Below are 26,951 nucleotides of genomic sequence, written 5' to 3' on the forward strand. Positions count from 1 at the left end.
TGTAATTCTCTTCAAGCCTGGCAGTGAAAACTGCTGCTGTAACCTGAATCCAGTTCCATCCATGGCTGCTGAGACACCCGACAGCCCCAGAGGACAAACTTCCCCGCCCCTGCTGCCACCCACGCCCATGGACCCTGCCAGCTCCCGGACAGAGCTTTACCAACAGCAGGGAACTTTCTCTCAAGACCTTCCTCATTCTTATCGAACCCCGAATCTTCTCTTTGTTCTTCAAAGACACGCAGTTTGTGTGTATGCCCCTGTGAAATTGAATGAATCAAACATAAAGCCTTTGAAATTGTGAATTATCCTGAGCCTTGAAGGAAATGTGGCTATACGGCATAGGTCATGCCACACGCAGCTGCAACTTCTGCCTTTTTCCCTGTAAACAATAAAGACCAAATGGCACCGGAGATAAGACCCCCTCAGATCACTACCCCTCCTCATGGAGTCATAACGCAATCTTCCTTCAAATACAGAGATCCCTAACCAATGGAACCGCTGCGGCGTGTGCCCCTGGTCTCATATGAGAACTGTGGTGATCCTGCTGGAGCTTCTGTCTCTGCCTGGTAAGTGAAACCTGAGCTTCTCCACTTGGAAACGCTGACCCCATTTGTCTGCAGTCAGTGCCTTCCCGGGTGGCCATCCTCAAGCTCTGCACTCAAATACACACTATAGGTAATCAGGTTTTCTGAATCTCATTATTTGCAGTTGACACCTGAATTGCAATGCTTTCTTCCCAAATAAAACATTAAATTTGGAGAGTCATCTCTACATTTTTGACTCTGACATCTCTAAAGACCATTTTTCATCAAAATAAACCAGGGCTTTTTTTTTTTTTTTTTTTTTTTTTTTTTTTTTTTTTTTTAGACAGAGTCTCACTCTGTTGCCCAGGCTGGCGTGCAATGGCATGATCTCAGCTCACTGCAACCTCTGCCTCCCAGGTTTCAAGTGATTCTCATGTCTCAGCCTCTGGAGTAGCTGGGATTACAGGCGCACGCCAACACAGCCCGCTAATTGTTGTATTTTTAGTAGAGACAGGGTTTCAACATGTTGGCCAGGCTGGTCTCAAACTCCTGTCTTCACAGGATCCTCCCACCTCAGCCTCCCCAAGTGCTGGGATTACAGGTGTGAGCCACTGCGCCCGGCCCAAACCAGGGCTTCTTGATGAAATCATGGATTCCAACTGTGACCTAGAAATGCCCAAGGTGAGTTTAGCCGTAATGTTGGTAACTGGGCTGGACATAGTGGCTCCCATCTATAATCCCAGCATTTTGGGAGGCCGAGGTGGGATGGTCACTTGAGCCCAGGAGTTCACAACCAGCCTGAGCAACATAGCAAACCCTGTCTTTTATACAAAAGTAAAAATAAATTAGCCAGGTGTGACAGTGCGTGCCCGCAGTTGGAGGTGCCTGGGAGGCTGAGGTGGATGGCTCAGTTGCACCCAGAAGGATGAGGCTGCAGTGTTGGGCAACCCAGCCTGGGCAACACAGTGAGACCCTACCTCTAAAAAACATTTTTTAAGTAGTAACTGAAAGGCGGGTAATAGTGGTAGGCAAGGCGGGGATCATTATATTATTCTACTTTTATTTAAAATATCCTTTAGAATTGTTATAAAAAGACTACTTATCTCAATTTTTACCTATCAACCACTACTTTATTTCAAATACTGAGCCCATGTATCAGCTACCAAACCTGAACTCTTGTGGCAGAAACTGCAGAAGAAAATTTCAGGAGCCTGTTTCTTGTGCCAAGGGGGAAGCTAGGCCCTGTGGCCTGAGTCATGCAGCACGTTTGCAACTTCAGCTTCTTGGACTGGTTAGGCTGACAGGTGACCACACAGCCTCTTGTTCTTGTTTTGTAAATGACTAGGAGAGACCAGAGACCAGACTTCCCCGCTTCCCATTACTGATCTTTGCTGTGGACCAGCCGCCTCCTTCATTGTCCTGTGCATCTGTCCTAACTCAGACTAGATGGCACGACGACCCCGTGACGTAGTCCGTGTGGAACGCCAAACATACCTTTCCCAATAGGAAAAGACCACCTTGGCTAATCGGAGCACAGTAACTGTGCATTCACCCTCAGAGACAAAGATGCTGGAATTGTGTTAAGTTTCCCTAAACTTCATCTATAGAAATGATCCCAAACTGCTACATTTCAGAACACCGACTTCTGTTCTTTGGAATCTGTGCTTCCTGGGCGGCCTGTCCTCAAACTTTGCGCTTGAATAATCTCTCTTTAAAGTAGATTCTGACTCTTGATTATTTTAGGTTAACAATGTCTTCAGGGAAATATATTCCACACTAAATTCCTAACTTAAAAAACAAAGAAAAGCTATAAAAAAGTGAAAAAAAAAAAAAAAAGGTCAGGCGCGGTGGCTCATGCCTGTATTCCCAGCACTTTGGGAAGCCAAGAAGGGTGGATCACTTGAGGTCAGGAGTTCAACAGCCTGGACAACATAGTGAAACCCTGTCTCTACTAAAAACACAAAAATTAGCTGGGCATGGTGGTGCATGCCTGTGATCCCAGCCAATTTTTAAAAAATTGGCCAGGTGTGATGGTGTGCACCGGTAGTCCCATCTACTTAGGACGCTGAGGTGGGAAGGCCGCTTGAGGCTGCAGTGAGCCTTGATTCCAACACTGCACTCCAGCCTGGGAGACCGAGAGAAATCCTGTCACAAAACAAAACAAAACAAAAAAGAAAGAAGGGGGAAGAAAAGAAAAAGGAAAGAATCAGAAAAAGAAGAACAAAAGAAAAAGAAAAGAAGGGAGGGAGGGAGTAGGGCATCACTTTGTCTAAATAATTGTAACCACAAAGAAGTGGAGACAGGTAAAGTAGATAGATGAGTATGGCCAGAGCATGGGGCAGCAGCAGGAAAGGAAAGAACAGATATGTATGGTTTGAACTAGATGCGTGTTTCTGAGCCTTTTTTTGATAAATGCCCTCCCTCCGTTCTGATACACACTTTAGGACACAGTGTGGGAATCATGTCACCTCTGAACCTCCTTCAACAAAGATTTTGCCCAGCATTAGATTCTGTTTTTGCATTGTTAAGCAGGTTTTTGTTTTGCACCACAAAACTGTAATATTCAGTATGCTTGTTCAAACACCTCTCCCACTTTCTAAACCCTACTTCTAGCCTCCTTAAGAAGCAGTGGATCAGAGGAGTCCCTGAATTTAAACCTCCAGAGCTTCGCGTAATTGTCTCATTCCACTGCAGGGGAGAAAATATAATTTCTCTTCTTTCTCTCTTTATTAGTTGAGACATTCTCCTGAAAACAAAATTCAGAGCAACAGGAGAAACAAGCAGAAGTTTATTAGCACTTGCTGTACCCATCGTGTGAGAGGCCTCAGTTCAGAAGTATTTCTCTCTCAAGGCATGTTGTGAACAGCACAAGGTCAGACATAACCAGGTCCACACACCTTTATGTCTTTCCACAAGGTGGGAATATATTGATGCTATTTCAATTATAAAAGCCACGAGCTACGAGGAGTTGCCTCGAGACAATTCCCTTCAGTACTACTTGTTAACTTGGTAGAGCCATGGGCAGAGGCTCAAGCCACTCCACGTGTCAGTCAATACTGCAAACTATACATCATAGTGTACTTAAAATACAAACACTATGGTTTAAACATTCCCCATCAAACAAAGTAACACTGGACATCAAGAGAAAGAGGATAGGAAAAGGGGTTAATGGATCAATCCAAGGAAAGCAATGACGGGAACAAGGAGTGTATTCCAGCCTGATCCAGACAGAAGTCATTGTCTTCCAAGGAAGTCTTTGATGTGAGCAGATCCTTAGGCAGCAGATGCAGGGTGCTAAGCACAAGTGACAGCAAGGTGGGGTCTATCAAAATGCCAGTGTTGAATTGGTCAAATCCCACCCTTTTTAAGGTCACAGTCCTCTGGTGAGGACTGATAGTGAGTGCCTGGTCCTGTCTTTATCTGGCTGAGTGCTGTCTCTATTAACTAGGTGCACATCCAGTCCCCGTTGCTATGATGCCTTTTGAAATGTAAGATTAAATCTTTTTCTAAGATGTAGGTACTTATGCGACGGGTGCTTTATACAAAGCAGTAGCGTAGGGGCCTTAATTAAATAGTATTTTAACAAAAGGCCATAAATCCTATATGATGACAAGCCAAAAAACAGAGCATCTTCAGACTTCTAAAATGCAGGAGCCAGGCGCCGTGGCTCAGGCCTGTAATCTCAGCACTTTGGGAGGCCGAGGCGGGTGGATTGCTTGAGGTCAGGAGTTCGAGACCAGCCTGGCCAACTGGTGAAACCCCGTCTCTACTCAACATACAAAATCAGCCGGGCGTGGTGGCGCATGCCTGTAATCCCAGCTACTTGGGAGGCTGAGGCAAGAGAATCGCTTGAACCCGGGAGGCGGAGGTTACAGCGAGCCGAGATCGCGCCACTGCACTCCAGCCTGGGCGACAGAGCGAGACTCCGTCTCAAAAAAAACACAAAAAAAAACCCACAAAGTGCTCGACAGGAACTTTCTGTAAGCCAAAGAGTATCGCCATCGCACCTTCACCTTCACCTTCACCTTGGGCAGCCTGGTGCCGTCTTCCCTCAGCCTGCGATTAACCAGCGGAAGGCCGCACTGACCTATTTCAGATCCCTTATTTCCTTCCTAAAACCAGTCAAGAGTTTGGGCACAGTGGCCTCCCTGTGTGAGGAACTTGCTTCCCACTCACCAAAAGACAAACCCTTCGCCCATCCCTGGCCGCGCACCCGGCCGGTCACCCGCGCTGCCACCCAGACCACCCTCCTGTCCATAAAGAGCCCGCGTTTGGGACGCCTCGCAGGCTGAAGGGAGGCCTGGGCGTCCGCGCTCCGTCTGCCCTTTCTCCCCTCGCGGGCTTCCTCTTTCCTCACTTTCTCCCGCCACTACTCTTCCTCTTCCTTTTCCGCGAACCCAGCCCACTTCCCGTTTCAGGACCTCGGCTCGGCCCCAGTCCCCCGGACCAGGCCGGGTCACGTGGGTCCAGGGTCACGTGCCGCTGCGGATCACGTGCCGACCTGCATCACGCGTGAGGGGGCGCGCGGTGCTGGAAGCTGCCGCACCTGCGGGGAGCCGAGCCGCCGGCGCTCGACGCGCGCGCTCTCGCGAGACCCGCGGGATCACGTGACGCCCGGGCGCGGCGCAGCTCACGTGACAAGCGCTGCCGGCCGCGGGGTCTTCTTCGTGCCGGCGTCGCAGTGGCCGGGCCTCTTGCGTCTGGTAACGCCGCTGTCTCTAACGCCAGCCCTTGGCGCCCGCGCCCCGCCGCCGCAGCGCCCGGCAGTCCGCGGCCCAACCGCCGCCCACGCCCCCGCTCCCCGCACCGTACCCGGCCGCCTCGCGCCATGGCGGCCCCCGGCAGCGCCCGGCGACCCCTGCTGCTGCTACTGCTGTTGCTGCTGCTCGGTGAGGGGGTCGAGGCGGGGCCTGGGAGCGGCGGGACCGGGCGGAGCCGAGGTCCCTGGGTCTTGAGGGCGGGGGACTGCCGGGTCGTTGTCCCGCGGGTCGCCCCGCACCCACTGCTCCTAGTCCCGGCCGGCTCTGCCCGCGGGCGGGTGTTTCTCTCGGGGTCGTAGGGTCGGAGCGGAGCTCAATGGCAGGTGCTTGGGGGACCAGGAGGTCTCATCCCAGGACATGGCTCCTCTAAGGTCTGTCTCACTGAACTCAGTTTTTCTGTGGTGTTGAGTGCGAAAGGGAACTTCCGATGGCTTGCTCGGCGGTCTGGTGCTTTCAGGTCGTTAAGTTTCCTGGCAAGTTGAGGCGGTGAGATCTAGACGAGGCTGCGCCGCCGAAGGTGGCAGGGACGTCTGTGGTCTCAGCTCCCGGGTGGGTGACCTAGATCAAGCTCTTCCCAACATGGATTTCACCCAGGACAGGGAGAAGCCGGCGCGAGCATTCCCCACCTTTGTACTTGAACCTTTCTCCTCTTTCAGCGGTGTGGAGGAGATGCGAGTGTATTTATGTTGTTGTGAATTCACATGTATGTTAAAATAATTTTTAAAGTTATCTTTGGGATTTCACAAGATTCCGTAGTAGACAAGATGAGGGAAACCTGGCGTCAGACTCACGGTGGCAATGTTCATGTCTAGTAAGTAGTTTAAAGAGCGACGTTCCTGTAGGCCGAAATGCGGGACCCGGGAACACGTGGGGAAGCACCCTTCTCTTCTGTCAGTTTATAGAGCTCAGATGGGCAGTAGGTGCTCAATATTGTATTGACTAGTGAATTTCGTTCTCATTTATTGTCTTAATAAGAGGATGTGTGCTGTCTCTTTAAGACAGTCCGGATTGCCCCCCCCCAACACTATTCTCTCACCTCCTCCCCCCGCCGCCCTCCCCCGTAATATGAGAAGATTATCTTAAGTGCCAGGATCTGAAAGGTGATGTAGAATCAAGCTGGTGGAGTGTATGTGAGTTAAGTAGATATAGAAATACACTCCTGTACACATCTGCCTTGACTTCTTTAAATCCCTCAGTCCGATCCAGCTGTAAAACTCTGTTACTGTGAGTGAATGGATTTTGGCTTCCCTTTTTTGTTTTGCCTGTTGTGTAAAATGAATTCTTTGAACTGCCTGAATAGCCACAGAGATGAACTTATTCCAATAGTAAGCCTGAAGCCTTGCTCAGCTCCTGCGACAAGGTCAGGTGTAGTTAATGAAAGGAGTTGCAGAAACAAGTTTTGTCATGTCACAGCAACTGCATTGTTCTTTGTTACAGATGCTCACAAGCCTCATAACTTTGATGTTTTGTTTCATGTTTTAAAAACTCACTTCAGGCCGGGAGCAGTGGCTCACGCCTTTAATCCCAACACTTTGGGTGGCCGAGGCGGATGGATCATGGGGTCAGGAGTTCGAGACCAGCCTGGCCAATATGGCGAAACCCAGTCTCTACAAAAATACAAAAATTAGCTGGGCATGGTGGCGCACGCCTGTAATCCCAGCTACTTGGCAGGCTGAGGCAGAAGAATTGCTTGAACCCGGGAAGCAGAGGTTGCAGTGAGCTGAGATCAAGCCACTGCACTCCAGCCTGGGCAACTGAGGGAGACTCCGTCTCAAAAAAAAAAAAAAATTAACTTTAAAAATGAAGAGAAAAAATCCATAACTCCCTAATATTGTGATTGGAATATTGCTTGTGTAATCAGTCTTCTAAGATCTGTTCCATTATATCTTTTATGTTTACAATCTTAACTTTTTTTTTTGAGGTGGAGTTGCTCTGTGCCCAGGCTGGAGTGCAGTGGCACAACCTCGGCTCACTACAACTTCTGCCTCCTGGGTTCGAGCAATTCTTCTGCCTCAGCCTCCCGAGTAGCTGAGACTACAGGCACGCACCACCATGCCCATCTAATTTTTGTATATTTTTTTTAGTAGAGACCGGGTTTCACCATGCTAGCTAGGCTAGTCTCAAACTCTTGACCTCAGGTGATCCGCCTGCCTCAGCCTCCCAAAGTGCTGGGATTACAGGCATGAGCCGCTGTGCCCGGCCTAATTTTTTAAAATGAAGTTTTTTACTCATTTCTTCAGATGGTAATCTTTAATGTCAAAAGCAAGTATTTCTTAATTTTTATTTATTTTAATTCAAAAAAATTAAATTTTTTTTTTAAGAGACAAAGTCTTGCTGTGTTGACCAGCCTGGTCTGGAACTCCTGACCTCAAGCAGTCCTCCGCTTCCTCAGCCTCCCAAAGTGCTGAGATTACAGGCATGAGCCACTGCACCCAGCCAGTGTTTCCTCATTGGAAGCCCATTCCCTCAGTCATCAAGTGCTGGAGAGGCAGTGTGGCTCAGAAGTGGCACGTCCTGTGAGTCAGAAGACCCCCTTCTAGATCTAGGTCTCCGCCACTCACTAGCTGTGTGACCTGGGTGGGTTAGTTGACCTCTCTATGCCTTAATCTCCCTATGAAGAGTTGTCATGATAACTGGGATGTGCTTAGAGCAGCACCTGGCACAAAGTAAGTGCATTCCAAGTGCTTGTTAAATGAGATAGTTTTTGATGTTTTGTGTCAGATACTGAGGATTGAAGAACTTGATGGGAACCCTCTGTGCCTGTGCAGATGTTTAATAACAGCTGACATCAAAGCTGGCGTCAGTGCCGGGCACCAAATGCTCAGCTGCTCCGACAGCCCTGAGGCCTTGGCACTCTCTCCTCCTGCTCGCGGGTGCAGAGACTGGGGATTGGGCTCTGCTACTGGCCATGGTTGCACAGCTAGTAAGTGCTGCAAGAACCTCCAAGAACTGAGGGCTGTGACTCAGAAGCACGCATGCTTCCCACAGCCGCACTTGTTTCAGAGAACAGAATTTCTCCCAAGTGGGGGTATTTTGAAGCCACAGTTACTCCTTTATGTGATCCCTGGAGAAGTGGTCCTGTTCGTGTCTGAGTACAGGACTGCCGGAGATAGCAGTCACCAGTAGGCCAGGGTGCCCACCTTGGAGATGCTGCCAACGGCTGTCCTGTTGGGCTGTGACACCTGTCTGGTTACTGGAAACATTGTAACTTACTTGAGGTTTTTTGTCTTTTTTTTTTTTTTTTTTTTTTCTACCCAATTGCCTCTGTTGTGGAGGTTTTTAAAAAAACTTCTGACCCTTAGCATGCATACATTTCCTCCTCAAGCTCTGTGTGCTGATGCTCTTATTTTCCTCTATACCAAAATTGCCTTCTGAGGGTAAGTTTATTTTAATAACTCAAAATTCCTGGGTCTCTCCAGAGTAATACAGGCATCTTGTGCTGCCAAAGCTTACTTTAAATTTATTTAAATGATATTTCTTTGTTTTCCTTTGAAAGCTGAGACCTGGCTGGGCATGGTGGCTTACACCCATAATCCCAGCACTTTGTGAGGCCGAGGCAGGTGGATCACTTGAGGCGAGGAGTTGGAGACCAGCCTGGCCAACGTGGCAAAACCCTGTCTACCCCGTCTCTACTAAAAATACAAAAAGTAGCCAGACATGGTGGTACAAACCTGTAGTCCCAGCTACTCAGGAGGCTGAGGCACGAGAATCGCTTGAACCTGGGAGGTGGAGGGCTACTGCACTCCAGCCTGGGCAAGAATGAGACTCAGTCTCTAAAAAATAAAAATAAAAAAGCTGAAACCCTCAGCATATTTACTAAGTGAAAAAAAAATTGTATAATTGAAAAATGACTTAGTTTGAAATATTTCCTAATGAAGTGCTTCGGGTCAGTGAAAAGTGTTTGAGGAAACTTATAAAAGGGCAGCTTAATAAAAGCCAGCCTATGGCTGCTCCCATGTGGGCATCCGGGTTGTCAGTGGTGACTGTGGGCCCTGTGACTCCTCAGCTGAGGGCGGGGTGGGCAGTGGCCCTGTCCACGCTGAGCTCCAGTCAGTGTTAAGTCTCTGGCGTCTGCTGTGTCTGCCTGTCCACTGCTTCTGCCTTGCTGGCGTCTGCTGTAGCTTCTGTTCACTCATCTGATCTCTCACAAGAGTGAGGATATTTTGTCTGTTTTTAGAAACCTTTACTATGTCAAAAATAAGTGGTAGAATCTTCTCTAGATTCTCTAGATTCATTGGAAATGCCGTTAGTATGATCCTGCCTGAGTGTTGCAGAGTGTGGCTTGAAAAACCAAGCAAAGCAGACAGTAGATTGGAGGTTTCCTTGCACGCCCTACTTTGTTTCATTGTCGTGTAGCACCTTTTCTTTTTCTTTTTTTTTTTTTGAAACAGAGTTTTGCTCTTGTCACCCAGGCTGGAGGGCAGTGGTGCAATCTCGACTCACTGCAATCTCGGCCTCCCTGGTTCAAGTGATTCTCCTGCCTCAGCCTCCCTAGTACCTGGGATTACAGGCGCCCGCCACCTTGCCCAGATAATTTTTGTATTTTTAGTAGAGACGGGGTTTCACCATGTTGGGTAGGCTGGTCTTGAACTCCTGACTTCGTGATCCACCTGCCTCAGCTTCCCACCAAAGTGCTGGGATTACAGGCATGAGCCACTGTGCCCGGCAGCACCTTTTCTTTATGGACATAGATTTTGGTATTTCCTTTACCAAAGGGAAGATAGGTGGGACTACTTCTGGTTATATGCTTTGCTTTAGGCTTGAAGAATAGTTGCTCTAAAGATTTTACTTTGTGAAAGACCCAAGGTTGAAATGAGTCGGATTCATCGGAATCCATTACTTTTCCAGGGAATAGGATTTTAAATGAAAAGCTAAGCATCCTCTCTTTCAATATCTGCCCTCACAGTGTGCCTGAGTTGCATTTACACTTAGAGTGACAGATGAGACTCGGTTGTGTGTGTGGTTGGAAGGCTGTGCTCACGCAGTGTGAGATCAGCCCCTGGGTGGTGAGCGCTCACTGGACTGGCATGCACGAACTTGTAGTGGCAGAGACAAGTGAAAGCATGTCATTTCTGCATGGATCCCAGTGGTGGCAGATAGGTGTTTGGCGTTAGAACAGGCAGAAACACCTGTTTTCCAATCTGTAATGAAAGAACTGTGTAATAACGTGCAATTTGTACAATTACCAGTGTCTCTACCATAGTGATCAGATTACATTTGTTGCCAAACATCTTGATCAGGGAAGTGGAGTATGAGTAAGTCAGTGAGGAAATATTTAGCAGTGACCACTGTCAAGCTGGAAAGACCTATAGAGCTTCCATTCTGTCCCTTTGCTTCAGGATGGGGAAGGGAAGCCACTCCACTGATGTGTAGTGCTGTGAGGACCTTTCTGAAATTGGGCAAAGAGCTCAGCACTTTGAGTCCATGAGAAATAAAACTGACCAGACGTTAAGTAGCAGGTGAGGACCACAGTGAAAGATCCTGCAGCCTCTCCCATGGATTTCTGCAGATGGGTGAGTTGTGCCTTCAGAAAGGCACCACCACGTCTTACAGAGATCCTCTGAGAAAGGTGGAGCAGCGTATGCCTAGGATGATGCAGAAATTGACCTGTGCCTTCCTGATAAGTGTTCTGAAATAAAGCACTAAATAGAAGTAGACTAGGTTGGCAAACTCAATCAGATGGGCTTAGAGATAACAATTCCAGAATAGTATCCGCAAGGGACAGGGCACCAGGTGAACTGGCTGCGTAATCCATGTGTCTGGTTGTTCATTGAATTTAAGGAACACAGTGGAGGCTGGGTGCAGTGGCTGACACCTATAATCCCAACACTTTGGGAGGCCAAGGTGGGTGGATCACCTGAGGTCAGGAGTTCAAGACCAGCCTGGCCAAAGTGGCAAAACCCCGTCGCTACTAAAAACAGAAATTAGCTGGGTTTGGTGGCACATGCCTGCAGTTCCAGCTACTCGGGAGGCTGAGGCAGGAGAATTGCTTGAACCTGGGAGGTGGAGGTTGCAGTGAGCTGAGATCACGCCACTGCACTCCAGCCTGGCGACAGTGAGACTCCGTCTCAAAAAAAAAAAAGAGAAACAGTGGAATCTTGTAATAAAAGCCATCACTGCTACAGCTGTGGAAAATGGGAATACTCGGTCGTATTTTCTGGACAGTTTTTGATGGTCTCCATCTTCCCTGGAATTGACAGGCCTCGTGCATTGTGCGTCAGCAGCAATGTTTATGGTGAAAAATGGCAACGGGACCGCGTGCATAATGGCCAACTTCTCTGCTTCCTTCTCAGTGAACTATGACACCAAGAGTGGCCCTAAGGTAGGAAACACCAGGGCACTTCATGCTTCCCTTGTGTGTGTGGAAAGATGATTTTTAACATTTCAACCAAGTCTTTGAAAAATGGCCCCATCTGAACATGGTGCTTTTCCTATCTGCATATCTCCTTCTGGTGTTGTCAGTAACCTGCGCTGTCATGTGCCATAGCCACAGGCACAGTAACAAACCTGTATATGTGCTGCACCTCACTGTTCATCATGAACATTTTTCTTTTCTTTTTTTTTTTGAGACGGAGTCTTGCTCTGTCGCCCAGGCTGGAGTGCAGTGGCGCGATCTCTGCCCACTGCAAGCTCCGCCTCCTGGGTTCATGCCATTCTCCTGCCTCAGCCTCCCCAGTAGCTGGGACTACAGGCGCTCGCCCCCACGCACAGCTAATTTTTTGTATTTTTAGTAGAGATGGGGTTTCACTGTGTTAGCCTCGATGGTCTCAGTCTCCTGACCTCGTGATCCACCCGCCTCGGCCTCCCAAAGTGCTGGGATTACAGGTGTGAGCCACCGCGCCCAGCCTATCATCAACATTTTTCTAGTTTTCTTTTTTTTTTTGAGACAGAATCTTGCTTTGTCGCCCAGGCTGGAGTGCAGTGGTACGATCTGAGCTCGCCACAACCTCCGTCTCCTGGGTTCAAGCAGTTCTCCTGCCTTAGCCTCCTGAGTAGCTGGGACTACAGGTGCCCACCACCACACCTGGCTGATTTTTGTATTTTTGGTAGAGACGGGGTTTCACCATGTTGGCCAGGGTGGTCTCAAACTCCTGACCTCAAGTGATCTGCCTGCCTTGGCCTCCCAAAGTGTTGGAATTACAGGGGTGAGCCACCGCTCCCAGCTCTAGTTTTCTTCGTGATTGTCTTTTATAATCATAATGTAATACTTTATTATGTTAATTCACCATAATTTGTTACACACTCCCCTATTAGTAATTGGTAAGTTGTCTTGAATCTTTTTCATGCTCTGTGAATGTGGCTTTTTTGATTTAGAGAGTTATACTGCAAGAAATGTATATAAATTGTTGGTTGACATGCAATGCAAACACTGTACTAGTTTGATTAAAATGTTCCTTAGTGGTTTTGTTGAAATGGCTTTGTGTTTCTTTGGGATGACTAAAGCCTTTTGGAATAACAAAATATTTTTAAAATCCAAGACATAGTAAGATCTTATCTCTTTTAAAAAAAAAAAAAAAAAGCCAGACATGGTGGAGTGTGCCTGTGGTCCCAGCTACTTGGGAGGCTGAGGTGGGAGGATTGCTTGAGCCTGTGAGGTCGAGGCTGCAGTGAGCTATGATCTTGCCACTGCACTCCAGCCTGGGTGACAGAGCGAGACCATCTCCAAAAAAAAAAAAAAAAAATCCAGTCTCAAATTATAAATACTTGTCAAAGCCTTTTTTCTTTTTTCTGAGACAGAGTCGCACTCTGTCCCCCAGGTGGCTGGAGTACAGTGCCAAGATCTCGGCTCACTGTGTCCTCCACCTCCCAGGTTTGAGTGAGTCTCGTGCCTCAGCCTCCTCAGTAGGTGGGACATCAGGTGCGTGCCACCATGGCCAGCTAATTATTTGTATTTTTAGTAGAGACGGGGTTTTGCTATGTTGGCCAGGCTGGTCTTAAACTACTGGCCTCAAGTGATCTGCCCACCTTGGCCTCCCAAAGTGCTGGGATTACAGGTGTGAGCTACCGTACCTGGCCTCCAAGCACTTTTTTTTTTTTTTTTTTTGAGGCAGAGTTTTGCTCTTGTCACCCAGGCTGGAGTACAATGGCGCGTTCTTGGCTCACTACAACCTCTGCCTCTTGGGTTCAAGCAATTCTTCTGCCTCAGCCTCCCAAGTAGCTAGGATTACAGGCATGCGCCCAGCTAATTTTTGTATTTTTAGTAGAGACAGGGATTCTCCATGTTGGTCAGGCTGGTCTCAAACTCCTGACCTCAGGTGATCTGCCCACCTCGGCCTCCCCAAGTGCTGGGATTACAGGCGTGGCCCAGCGTACCTGGTCTCCAAGCACTTTTTATTTAATTTCTACATCACTTTTTTAATGTTTGGTTTTGGTGGTTGGATTTTTAAAATATTCTGTTATAAATTATGTTTCACAAGTGAGGTCACCTATATGCTGTTATGCACTTTGTTATTTCACAAAACATGTCTTTATCACCTTGTGTAGTTTCGTGTTGTTTTTTGGCCCACATTAGTATACTGCTTCACTGTAGTTCATTTGACCTATCTAGTTTACTTTGATGAACATTAAGTGGTTTTCCAGTTGCTCGTTTTGCTTATAGTAGTAAATTTAAACATTTCTGCTATAAACACCTTCTTTGTTTAAAGAAACATTATTTAAATGAACATTTCTATAGTAAAAAAGTAGTGATAGCTTTTCTCAAATATATATCTCACCCTGAAGCTGGTGTGAATTGTTTCAACTTCAAGACGCTTTAAATTCTGTTATAAATTATATTAACAGAAAATGAATTTATGGGGTTGTTTTGTTTTGTTTGGAGACAGAGTCTTGCTCTGTTGCCCAGGCTGGAGTGCAGTGGTGCAGTCGTAGTTCACTGCAGCCTCAAACCTAGGCTCAAGCAATCCTCCTGCCTCAGCCTCCTGAGTAGCTGGGACAACAGGCAGACACCACCATGCCTGATTAGTTTATTTTGTTTTTGTAGAGATGGGGTCTTGCTATGTTGCCCAGGCTGGTCTTGAACTCCTGGGCTCAAGCAATCCCCCCCACCTCAGCCTCCCAGAGTGTTAGGATTACAGGTGTGAGCCACCATGCCCAGCTGCAAAGTTTTGATTATATGAATTATTAAGCCAACTTTCTCTTATACCTGAAATACTTTTCAGTCTTTTACTGACATGTAATACTAACCTTTTTTTGGTTTATATTAAAAATGAGTACCTCAGTAGTGATATCTTAGTTGGAAATGAAGTATAAGTTTATACCAGACTTACAGAAAATCTCTTTCTTTGAACTTTTAATAACCTGCATCCCAATTGGGTTACATTTAATTGTGTTTATTCTAGAACATGACCTTTGACCTGCCATCAGATGCCACAGTGGTGCTCAACCGCAGCTCCTGTGGAAAAGAGAACACTTCTGACCCCAGTCTCGTGATTGCTTTTGGAAGAGGACATACACTCACTCTCAATTTCACGAGAAATGCAACACGTTACAGCGTCCAGCTCATGAGTTTTGTTTATAACTTGTCAGACACACACCTTTTCCCCAATGCAAGCTCCAAAGGTAAGAACCAAAATGGGCCCATTATGAAGTGATAGAAAATTGGGTTGGAGGATTGTCTAAAGTTACTTTTACCTAAGAAGTACAGGCTGGGTGTGGTGGCTCACACCTGTAATCCTAGCACTTTGGGAGGCTAAGGCAGACAGATCACTTGAGGTCAGGAGTTTGAGACCAGCCGGGCCAACATTGCGAAACACTGTCTCTACTAAAAATACCAAAATTAGCCAGGTGTGGTGGCGGGCACCTGTAATCCCAGCTACTCGGGAGGCTGAGGCAGGAGAATCGCTTGAACCCAGGAGGCAGAGGTTGCAGTGAGCCGAGATGGTGCCACTGCACTCCAGCCTAGGCGACCAAGTGAGACTGTCTCTAAAAAATAAAAAACACGCAGCCAGGCGCAGTGGCTCACGCCTGTAATCCCAGCACTTTGGGAGGCCAAGGTGGGCAGATCATGAGGTCAGGAGTCCGAGACCAGCCTGATCAACATGGTGAAACCCCCTCTCTACTAAAAATACAAAAATTAGCTGGGCGTGGTGGCGCGCGCCTGTAGTCCCAGCTACTCAGGAGGTTGAGGCAAGAGAATCCCCTGAACCCAGAAGGCGGAGGTTGCAGTGAGCCGAGATCACGCCACTGTGCTCCAGCCTGGGCGACAGGGCGAGATTCTTGTCTCAAAAAAAAATAAAAAACACATAAAGTAAACTAAGTACTATAAGTAGTTTGCAATTGTGATTTTTTTTTTTAAATCTAGAAATCAAGACTGTGGAATCTATAACTGACATCAGGGCTAAAATAAAAAACACATAAACTAAGTACTGCAAGTAGTTTGCAATTGTGATTTTTTTTTTTTAATCTAGAAATCAAGACTGTGGAATCTATAACTGACATCAGGGCAGATATAGATAAAAAATACAGATGTGTTAGTGGCACCCAGGTCCACATGAACAACGTGACCGTAACGCTCCATGATGCCACCATCCAGGCGTACCTTTCCAACAGCAGCTTCAGCAGGGGAGGTAGGACGCTGACCCTTGGCCCTCTGGTGCTAGTGGTTGGGTAGCTGGGCTGCAGTGGCTGCGGGTAACCTCACTCCTCTGTGTCCTGGTGCTGGGCTCTGCCTGGAACGCGTGTGCACACAGCCAGCGACGTCTCTGCAGAACGTTCTCATCCTTCTTCCTAGGGCAGGTGACTTGTAGATGAGGGTAGACACATGTTGATTAAAAAGGGTGGAAGATTGAAGTGAAATATCCCGGGACAGAGACAGATGTTGTGTGGTCTCACTCCCGTGGGAGCTAAAGAAGTGGGACTCGGGGGGGGCGGGTAGAGAGAATGGTGGTCACCAGGGGCTAGGGGGTGAAGTTGATCAGAAGATAGAATGGAAGACAGGAGGAATTAGTTCTTGTACAGCATGTGACTACAGTTAATAATGTATTCTGGCTTGAATATTGCTAAGTAGATTTTAACTCTTCTCACCATAAAAAAGTAAGTGTTTGATTTTAGCTGTCACACATGTAGGTGTATTTCAAAACATCCTGACACACATGGTAAACATATACAATTATTACTTGAAAATGTCAGAAGGGCAAAGCAGTTGAAACCTTTGTGCTTCTACTGGGGCAGAGATGATGGGACCAGGGTCACAGATCTCTTGCAGTTTGAGGCAGTTGCCTTCACACAGAGACATAGTCTTATCTCCACCCAGCTCTGGCCGGCCAGCTTAGGGACAGGTGCAGAAAGACCAACGCTGCCTCTCTGAGGAGGTCAGGGCTGCGATGATGTACCTGCTAACCCAGCCGCCGGGCTCCGGGGTCAGGCAGGGTCCAGGCCACCTCCTAGCCCTGTGATCTTGAGCAGGGTAGTTTACCTCTCATTTTCTTTGCATGTGGCATGAGATTAAAAGCCTGTCTTCAAAGGTTGTTGGAATTAAAAGAGAAATGTATGCAAAATGTGTATCTCAGCATCTGGCACAGAGTTAAGTAGCAAGCACCTGGTAAATCCTGTTACTTTTGAGGAGCTTCTCTCCCGAGCCTCACAGTCCAGGTCATAGGTTGTTGTCATTTTGCTGAAGCGTGAGGGCCTGTGATTTGCCTTAGGGTGAGCTTTCCCGGCTGATAGAAATATGTATGGAGACATCCCTTAGGGTGGGCTTTCCTGGCTGCTAGAAATATATGGAGACATCACAGCCTTCTCTAATCTTGAGAGCTACTGTGGAGACCTTTGGTTTGCAACATTCCTCAGCAGTCTTGCTTAAAGGCTGAGGAGTGACTGCTGGGCTCCATAGGAGGATCGTCCGTCTCACTCCTCCCCGAGGAGCAGGTACTCTTGCAGGTCGGCACCCCATGGTGCTGGGCCGGTCTTGCCCACCTCCAATTTCCATACAGCCCATGAGCTAAGAACGGCTTTTCGATTTATAAATGTAACATACCAAAAATCAGAAAACGAATATTTCTTGACACATAAAGATTATGTAAAATTCAGTGTCCATAAGTTAAATTTTCTTGGAACACAGCCACACTCATTTATTTACACATTATCTGTGGCTGCTTTTGTATTAACAGTGGCAGGGCTGTGTTGTCTTGACAGAGAGCCACGGCCCACAAAGTCTGAAATATTTACTGTCTGTAGCTTTGCGGCAGACTTTGCCTTCCCTGGTGAGTGGGTGAAAAGGAGCCCAACTTGGAAACCCCGGGTGTGACTGGGACTTGATGGGGCCACGTGGGCTCCCATAGGGGAGGCTTGGAAGGAAACACAGGAGCTGGGTCCTCTGTAGGTGCTGCTGCCTTTAATCCTCAACACAGGGCCCCGGGGGGCCGTGGTGACAGCCACTTTCCTGGTGCAGCCTCTGTTCACACGGAGCCTGGAGTCGTGTCTGCTTCATCAGGAAGAGCGGGCTAGAGTCCTCTCACATGGGCCGCGTGTGTCTGAGGACGGACGCCTGGCAGGCTGTCTAGGTGTGTTCATGCTCTCAGACACACCTCAGCCAGAGCTAAAGATAACTTCAGCTAGGGGCAGTGCTCCCTACCAAGTGGGAGTTAGCGTAACACATGGGGGTGACTAGTGTTCACGGTTATCAATTTCCAAATTATCTGGGCTCCACACCTAGCTGGCTACCTCTGGGCTGCATCAGTGTGGCTTGAAGAGGAAAAGGAAGGGCAGGCACTCTCTGTCAGAGCTTGGGAAATGAGAGAGAATTGGATGCTGACCTTGTCCGGGGACTCCCTACTGGCTAGGCCTGGACACGGTTGCAGAACGTGTCTCCTCTCCATGTCACTCTGTGACCGAGGGGTGCGCATGGCATGACCGCTCACTCACTCCTGCCTGGAAGTGAGGGGCTGCTAGGTGGAGGTCAGCAAGGATGTTGAGTGCCCTAAGACGGGTGGCAGGATTCTCCAGACGAAAAATAAGGCTTCACAGGTCCGGAGAAGCTTGCTAGGTTCTTTTGAGAAACCTGTTTCTTCAGGTTAATAATTACTTTTAAGATAGACTGTTTTTTAGAGCAGTCTTAGGTTTCTGTGTATTCTCTGCTGCTGCGCATGTACAGCCTTCCTCTGTGTCCAGATCCTGGACGTTGGTTCCTTTTTTAATGGAGAACACGCATGTGATTCCAAATGGAAAAAGGCCCGACAGCCCAGCCCTGGCCACTTGCCCCTCCTGGAGGCAGCCAGTGTGGAGATGCCAGTGTGCCTGGGGCGTGGCCTCCTAGAGGGAGTCAGTGTGGAGATGCCAGTGTGCCTGGGGCGTGGCCTCCTGGAGGGAACCAGTGTGGAGATGCCCGTGTGCCTGGGGCGCGGCGTCCTGGAGGCTGGGCTTCCTGCCTGGGTGGCGCTTCACCAGAAAGCCTCATGTATCTTGTCTTTTTTTTTTTTTTTTTTTTTTGAGACGGAGTCTTGCTCTGTTGCCCAGGCTGGAGTGCGGTGGTGCCATCTCGGCTCACTGCAACCTCTGCCTCCCGGGTTCAAGCGATTCTCCTCCCTCAGCCTCCTGAGTAGCTGGGATTACAGGTGCACATCACCACGTCTGGTTAATTTTTATATTTTTAGTAGAGGGGGGGCGTTGCACCATGTTGGCCAGGCTGGTCTTGAGCTCCTGACCTCCCAAAGTGCTGGGATTATAGATGTGAGCCACCGTGCCCGGCCCATCTTGCCTTTCAATACATCATCTTATCTAAAAACGCTTGGGGACCTCGTAGATTTTATTTTAAAAGGAAATGAAGCACAAGCCACCTTTGAATGGACTTTCCTGTTGGTTTTGTACCTTCCTTCCTGAGCATCTTCAAAGTAGGGCACATGTGGCTGGGCGTGGTGGCTCAGTCCTGTAATCCCAGCACTTTGGGAACTCGAGGTGGGTGGATCACCTCAGGTCAGGAATTCGAGACCAGCCTGGCCAACATGGCGAAAACCCGTCTCTACTAAAAATATAAAAATTAGCTGGATGTGCTGGCAGGTGCCTGTAGTCCCCCCTACTCAGGAGGCTGAGGCAGGAGAATTGCTTGAACCCGAGAGGTGGAGGTTGCAGTGAGCTGAGATCATGCTACTGCACTCCAGCCTGGCTGACAGAGTGAGATTCCATCTCAAAAACAAAAAAACAAAGTAGGCCAGATGACTATCACTCCAGAGGGTCTGAGTGCAGCTCTGCGTGAGGCTGGAGTCAGCCAGATATCCATCCAAACCGGATTTCCAGCCCAGGCCCATATGGGGTTAGCAGATCTACGTGAGGCTCAGCCAGGCTTTTGGGTTTTTGAGTTCACCGGGAGGAGTGGGGTGTCTTCGTCTTTTATCCTCAGGGTCTGATAGGTGCACGCTTGTTGAATGAATCAGAGGACTGCCTGACTCCTGTTAGGAGTTGAAAATGGAGGTCACCATGTCTCATCTCCCACCCAATTTGGCATAATTTTTTTTTTTTTTTTTTTTTTGAGGCAGAGTCCTGCTCTGTCACCCCAGGCTGGAGTGCAATGGCGTGATCTCGGCTCACTGCAAGCTCCGCCTCCTGGGTTCACGCCATTCTCCTGCCTCAGCCTCCCAAGTAGGTGGGACTGCAGGCGCCCGCCACCATGCCTGGCTAATTTTTTGTATTTTTAGTAGAGACGGGGTTTCACCGTGTTAGCCAGGATGGTCTCGATCTCCTGACCTCGTGATCCACCCGCCTCGGCCTCCCAAAGTGCTGGGATTACAGGCGTGAGCCACCGCGCCCAGCTGCAGCATTTTTTTTTTTATTCCTAGGAACAGAGTCTGACTCCTAGCTTAAATGGAAGGAATCGATGGTAAAACATTGGAGGTGGAGGTTGCAGTGAGCTGAGATGGCGCCACTGCACTCTAGCCTGGGTGGCAGAGCAACTGAGACTCTGTCTCAAAAAAAAAAAAAAAAAGACCTACCATCAGAAAGGCGGAGAGGATGAGAGTCCCTCGGGACAGGTGAAAGGGGCAGGAGAAGGTCAGAGGCCTGACACACCCAGCATTGTCACAAAAAACTGTAAGAGGCTGTGGGAGCTATGAGTCGGGAACCTGGGTGCAAACCAATCTCATCCTCACAGACACCCTTGAGGGTCTGAATTGCAGCTTGCAGGTTGATGTGAGTATCTGCTGTTGCCGGGAGAGGAGGAGGGGCCTTCAGAGCACATGAGCTTTGGAAAGGCCCGGCTGTGTGCTGCTCTCTGGAGGGGGCTGGAGGAGGTGTGACAGTGGACCCTCAGGTCTCCCCAGAGGCTCCTGTGCCACCATCTCCCCCCGGGCAGCGCAGGGCACTCTCCAGTGCGTTCCATGATGAGCTCTCCGTCACTGTCCTCTGCCCTCAGCAGGAAGGACTTTGGTATTTAGTACGCATTCAGGGAAGGAGAGTGTGGGTTTGCGTTTGTAATTCAGGTAGAAGGAAGAGGGCATTTTATCCACACTTATTTCTCAAGTTCCAGTTTTTTAAACTGGTGGTTAGACCTGATGATGTTTTATTTGTGTTTCCAGCTTCTTGTGACCACTCTACAGAAACAGGGTGGGAAATGAATGAGCCACATGGATCACAGGTGAAACACAGTTGTCAAAGCAGCATAGGTTACACTCTTTCTGTGCGTCGTGTGGCCATCTAGACTAGAATTTGGACAAGACTGGCCGGTTTTGATTGGGTTTTGCACATTTAACTTTTGCCTGTTTAACCGTGGTCTGTAACATTTTATAAAGGAACCGTGAAGCTGCTTTTTTTTTTTTTTTTTTTTGAGACAGGGTCTCCCAGGCTGGAGTGCAGTGGCACAATAACTGCTCACTGCAGCCTCAGCCTCCTAGGCTCCAGTGACCCTCCCGAGTCAGCCTTCTGAGTAGCCAGGACTAAGGTGCATGCCACCATGCCTGGCTCATTTTTTAAAAAAACTTTGTGGAGATGGGGGTCTCCCTATGTTGCCCAGGCTGGCCTTGAACTCCTGGGCTCAAGCAGTCCTCCTTCCTTGGCCTCTCAAAGCCCTGGAATTACAGGCATGAGCCACTGCGCCCAGCAAGTGAAGCTGTTTTGGAAAGGACTGGTCAACCTGCAGCTTCGCCAAGGGCAGTGAGCAAGGGTCCCTGAGCACATCCCAGGTTGGGACGGCTCCCAGTGGCCGTCAGTGCCTCTCACTTCAGAGCTTGGTGTGGTTACTGCAGCTCCTCTCTGCCATCTTGTGCTCTGTCCTGAAGGGGCTTTTACACCGGGGTGCGGGGGCACTCCTGTGTGTGTCTCAGAACCCGCTGGGGTGCAGTCATAGGCGACGTTTCCTGTCTCTTTCCTGCCCTGAGTAGATGGGATATGAAGGTGGGAATTGGCCACTGAATGTTGAGATGGAAGCGGAAGCAGCAGGTGACTGATGGAGTTATGAGTGGCAGATTCCCTGCAGGGTTGCCCACCCTGGATATGTGGGGCTCACGCGTGGTGACTCAGCCTAGCAGAGATGTGGAAAGGATCGAATTGGGTGGAAAGTATATAAATATTATTCTTGAGTATCCACAGAAACAAGGTGGTAAAAGAAAGAACCTGATTTCGAGGCTGGTGGTGTGTTAGTGAGAGTGTTGGCCACAGAAGACTCGGTAGAGCTCTACCTAGGGTTCAGTCTGCCTTGACTTTGAATATAAATTTGTGTTGTGAACATCTTGGTGGGTGAATTGCTGAGGGACAGAGTCACATTCAGACTGCTGGGCATTCCCCAGGGGTGCCATGTGCCCCCCCACCCCCACGGATTCCCTGAACTGTGCCCTCTTGTCTGGGGATTTCAGACGCACCCACACTCACTGCCTTCTCCCTCGTGAGGATGCTTGCCCATCCCCCACAGCCCCCTCCCCAAATGAAGACCCAACACAGCTGGCTAGCCTTGCCCGCCTTTGAGTCTCTGCTCACACGTGGGGTCCTCATGGAGACTGCCTGACCCCTGTCCTGCCAGAGGGCCTCCTTGGCTGCTCTGCGTCCCACCTGGCCGGTCTGTGTGTGCTGCAGACCCTCTGTTTTCCTCTGGGTAGTGTTTCCAGCACGATCCTGGCGCTCACCCGACAGCTCAGGGAGCAGTGTCTGAGGCGTCACTGTTTCCCATGGGGTGAGGTGGCCGGCCACGCAGCGCAGCTTCCTGCGTCCACTCCTTCGTGACAGCGTTCAAGGCTTTCTCACCCTCACTTTAGGAAGAGGGTGGCACAGTGGCCCCTGTCCAGCCACGGGGCTTGGGGTGTGGTGGGCGGTGCCTGCTGCCCAGGCAGAACCGTCCTGGGTAGTGGGAGGTGGAGGCTGAGGGTGCCCCACGGGCCTGTGCCTACCGCCCTGAGCCGTCTGCAGGACCCAGCTCTGTCCTGCGCGTCTAGAAGGGCATTAGCGAGAGCCACCTTGGGAGACTGAGAAAATAGTCACCAAGGACGCCAGAGTCCACAGATGTAGTTTTGTTTCTGAGTTTGGATCTTTCTGTAACTGCTGATGGTTATGAGAAACCCAGACCTGAATCTCCCTCCACTGCACCTGCAGAGACACGCTGTGAACAAGACAGGCCTTCCCCAACCACAGCGCCCCCTGCGCCACCCAGCCCCTCGCCCTCACCCGTGCCCGAGAGCCCCTCTGTGGACAAGTACAACGTGAGCGGCACCAACGGGACCTGCCTGCTGGCCAGCATGGGGCTGCAGCTGAACCTCACCTATGAGAGGAAGGACAACACGGTACGGCTGGGGCCTCACCTGGGAGAGGGGGACGGCACGGTAGGGCTGGGGCCTCTGCTCCCTGTGCACTGAGAACATGCGTCTCTGCACGTCATGCTGTTAAGTCAGGATGGGAGCTCAGCTTGCAGGACGTGACCCTAGAGGACAAGAGCTGGCGTCTGTGTCAGTGAGTCCGTTTTGTAGGATCACAGCCGTCCTGCTGGTTCCATCATCCAAGGCTGGTGTCCCAGCATGGCCTATTGGGCAGTGTGGCCCACAGAGCCTACAACTTGGCCCCTGATAGAACCTAAGTTTTCTTTACATATTTATCATGGAAACATTTAAGTGTTACATTTTTATAGTTTTCTTTTGAAATAGTTTTTCTCCCCTAGTAGTGACAGGCTGTGGGGTTGTGGGGGTCGACTTGCGTGCCGTGGGGTGAGTTTGCAGGGCTGACTGCTGCAGGGGGAGGTGGTGCTGCTGGGTGCCCTCCAGGCGGGGACGCTGCACTCCAAGAGCAGCTGTCACGGGGGCAGGGAGAGTCATCTTGGGATCCCGAAATCTGCACTAGTGTGGTCTTTCAGTGTTTTCCTTCTGGTTTTGGTTAAAACAAATGTGGCCTTGAATTCACAGTTTCAGGACTGTTTGTCTTTTCGAGAGTGTGGAGGACCTGAGCTAGGGTGGTGACTTGCTTGCTTGTCTTATGCAGACAGTGACAAGGCTTCTCAACATCAACCCCAACAAGACCTCGGCCAGCGGGAGCTGCGGCGCCCACCTGGTGACTCTGGAGCTGCACAGCGAGGGCAGCACTGTCCTGCTCTTCCTGTTCGGGATGGTGAGGCTGGGGCGGCGCCTCCCTGGGGGCGCCCACTGTGTCTCCACCACGTCTTTTTGTGCCCTGAGTCTGCTCATGGGAGGCAGCGTTAGGAAGGAGGCGGCCTCACTTTTTTCTGCCTTCCCTTTATCCTGGGCTTTTTAGTTCCTTGGTTCCCCTCCCCCTTTTCCATTCCATTCATAGATGCAGCAGATGATGTGGGCGGGGCTGCTGTGCCCACAGTTGGAGTGGCTGCAGGGGAGGGGATGCAGGCCGTGCGGCCTTCTGGCTTCAGATGCTGCTGCCCTGTGGTTCCGTGGTGGCATTTCTGCCTGGGAGGACTCCTGTGTAGTTAGCAACATAAGACATGAAGCATATAATTGTCACTTGTCAGTCTTTTTAAATCGCTGTGCAAATGAATTAACAGCTCAGTTTCTTATAATTTTAGCTTTCCAAATCATGCTTTCCTGTGCCGTGATAGCTCCTGCAGTCCCCGTTTTCCAGAGACTCTGACTCTCAAGAGGTCTGGAAGGACCAGCCTGGGCAGCACAGGGAGGCTCCGTTTCTGCAAATAATAAAACGAGTTAGCTGGGCGTAGTGGCGCACACCTGTGGTCCCAGCTACTTGGGAGGCTGAGGTGGGAGGATCACTTGAGCCCAGGAGTTAAGGTTGCGATGAGCCATGATCACTCCACTGCACTCCAGCCTGGGTGACAGAGCAAGACTCTCAGAGAAGGGTCTGGAAGGAACTAACTAAAATTTTCATTCCCCAGAGATACACAACGCCTTTTATAGACAAGATCTTTTGCAGTTTTGTTCTAATACTAGAAATGTAGGAAGTCAGGTTTATTACCCAATGACCATTCACCTTTGATGATAAATGTGTGAATCTACTGGGGTTAAAGATCATCTTTCTATGAATCTGCTCCATGATTAAAGATCATTTTTCTTTTTAAGAATGCAAGTTCTAGCCGGTTTTTCCTACAAGGAATCCAGTTGAATACAATTCTTCCTGACGCCAGAGGTGAGAACCCACAATCTCTGCGAGCCCCCGCCCCCGCCCGCGCCCCCAGGGTATTCTGGAGCCATTAGACCTCTGTGTGTGTTGCAGACCCTGCCTTTAAAGCTGCCAACGGCTCCCTGCGAGCGCTGCAGGCCACCGTCGGCAATTCCTACAAGTGCAACGCCGAGGAGCACGTCCGTGTCACGAAGGCGTTTTCAGTCAATATATTCAAAGTGTGGGTCCAGGCTTTCAAGGTGGAAGGTGGCCAGTTTGGCTCTGGTGAGTGTCACCGAGGGCAGCTGTCGCGGGGTGTGGAGGACGTGCTTCAGACTCCGCCTGTGGACGTTTAGTCGCTTCTGTGTGGGCTGGGGCGACGCCCCTGTTCCTCTGCAAGGAGCTGTTTCTTCTTCCCGGTCTGAGATTCTAGAGGTAACTCCCCCTGCTTTAGAGAGGCCCAGCGTGTCTCTCAGCTGGGAGCCCCTGGTACCATTTGAGAGTAAGGGAATCATTTTAAGAAGCAGTGGTGGCGCTTCTCCCATGAACGTTGAATACAGCACTGTCATCTGATGTGCACAGAGGCCCTGGACGCAGCACAGCTGTCCGGCCACAGCCCCTGATTCCAGACGGGGGAGAGACGTGTGGTTTCCTCGCCGTGCAGAGAGCACCAGTCTCTGCAGCGGCTTCCCCAAGTGACAATTCCAGCTAGAGCTGGAACCTTCCGCCAGGGTTCCTCTTTGCCTTTTGGCTGATGTGGGGGAGTGGTGGGGAGAGAGGCCTGTTTGCAGGCCCCTGTGTGAGCAGAGCCCTGACACCATCCGTCTGTCTTGGCAGTGGAGGAGTGTCTGCTGGACGAGAACAACATGCTGATCCCCATCGCTGTGGGTGGTGCCCTGGCGGGGCTGGTCCTCATCGTCCTCATCGCCTACCTCGTCGGCAGGAAGAGGAGTCACGCCGGCTACCAGACTATCTAGCCTGGTGCACGCAGGCACAGCAGCTGCAGGGGCCTCTGTTCCTTTCTCTGGGCTTAGGGTCCTGTCGAAGGGGAGGCACACTTTCTGGCAAACGTTTCTCAAATCTGCTTCATCCAATGTGAAGTTCATCTTGCAGCATTTACTATGCACAACAGAGTAACTATCGAAATGACGGTGTTAATTTTGCTAACTGGGTTAAATATTTTGCTAACTGGTTAAACATTAATATTTACCAAAGTAGGATTTTGAGGGTGGGGGTGCCGCTGTCTCTGAGGGGGTGGGGGTGCCGCTGTCTCTGAGGGGGTGGGGATGCCGCTCTCTCTGAGGGGTGGGGGTGCTGCTCTCTCTGAGGGGGTGGGGTGCTGCTCTCTCCGAGGGGTGGGGTGCCGCTCTAAATTGGCTCCACATCATTTGACTTTAGGGTTCTGGTGTTTGGTTTCTTCATTCTTTACTGCACTCAGATTTAAGCCTTACAAAGGGAAAGCCTCTGGCCGTCACACGTAGGACGCATGAAGGTCACTGGTCGTGAGGCTGACATGCTCACACATTACAACAGTAGAGAGGGAAAATCCTAAGACAGAGGAACTCCAGAGATGAGTGTCTGGAGCGCTTCAGTTCAGCTTTAAAGGCCAGGACGGGCCACACGCGGCTGGCGGCCTCGTTCCAGTGGCGGCACGTCCTTGGGCGTCTCTAATGTCTGCAGCTCAAGGGCTGGCACTTTTTTAAATATAAAAATGGGTGTTTTTATTTTTTTTTGTAAAGTGATTTTTGGTCTTCTGTTGACATTCGGGGTGATCCTGTTCTGCGCTGTGTACAGTGTGAGATCGGTGCGTTCTGATGTCTCGCCGTGGCCTGGGGGTTGTACACAGGAGCAGCTCACGCCATGCATTGCCTGTAACAATGTAATAAAAAGCCTCTTTCTTTTTTGGGTGGGCCTTGTCCTTTTGTCAGCTAAAATGGGAGCTCATGAGAGAAGGGTGTCAGGGAAACGGGGTTGAAGGTGGTCTCGGTGCAGAGAGAAGGGTGTCAGGGAAACGGGGGGTGAGGGTGGTCTTGGTGCCGGACGTAGGGAATGGTGTTGGGAGTGGCCCGAGTGCCTGGCACGGTTGTCTGGTTCATTCATGTAACATGATAATTTTTAAATCATTGAAAAAATTACCTTTCATACAGATACCATGGAATACTATGCAGCCATAAAGAGGTATGAG

At 49.7% G+C, this 26,951-nt stretch overlaps 1 protein-coding gene across 4 annotated transcripts; it reads left to right on the plus strand.

Annotated features, from left to right (window-relative positions):
* The first annotated feature begins 870 nt into the window (after window positions 1-870).
* LAMP1 (lysosomal associated membrane protein 1) lies at window positions 871-26,669 on the plus strand. Of its 4 annotated transcripts, XR_010109698.1 has the most exons (10): window positions 871-5,413; window positions 11,485-11,606; window positions 14,623-14,842; window positions 15,691-15,849; window positions 22,790-22,977; window positions 23,666-23,791; window positions 24,727-24,793; window positions 24,881-25,051; window positions 25,604-26,020; window positions 26,070-26,669. XR_010109698.1 is itself a non-coding variant. In XM_034937047.3 (9 exons), exons 1-9 carry the CDS (start codon window positions 5,353-5,355, stop codon window positions 25,741-25,743), a joined length of 1,254 nt encoding a protein of 417 aa, XP_034792938.1. In that variant the 5' UTR covers window positions 871-5,352; the 3' UTR covers window positions 25,744-26,669. The 4 variants fall into 4 exon arrangements, 2 of the variants coding, with proteins under 2 accessions (XP_034792938.1, XP_034792939.1); XR_010109699.1 differs by lacking the exon at window positions 15,691-15,849; XM_034937047.3 differs by having other exon boundaries at window positions 25,604-26,669.
* The last annotated feature ends 282 nt before the right edge of the window (window positions 26,670-26,951 follow it).

This window comes from Pan paniscus, chromosome 14, assembly GCF_029289425.2.
Source record: "Pan paniscus chromosome 14, NHGRI_mPanPan1-v2.0_pri, whole genome shotgun sequence".
Taxonomy (NCBI): Eukaryota; Metazoa; Chordata; class Mammalia; order Primates; family Hominidae; genus Pan; species Pan paniscus.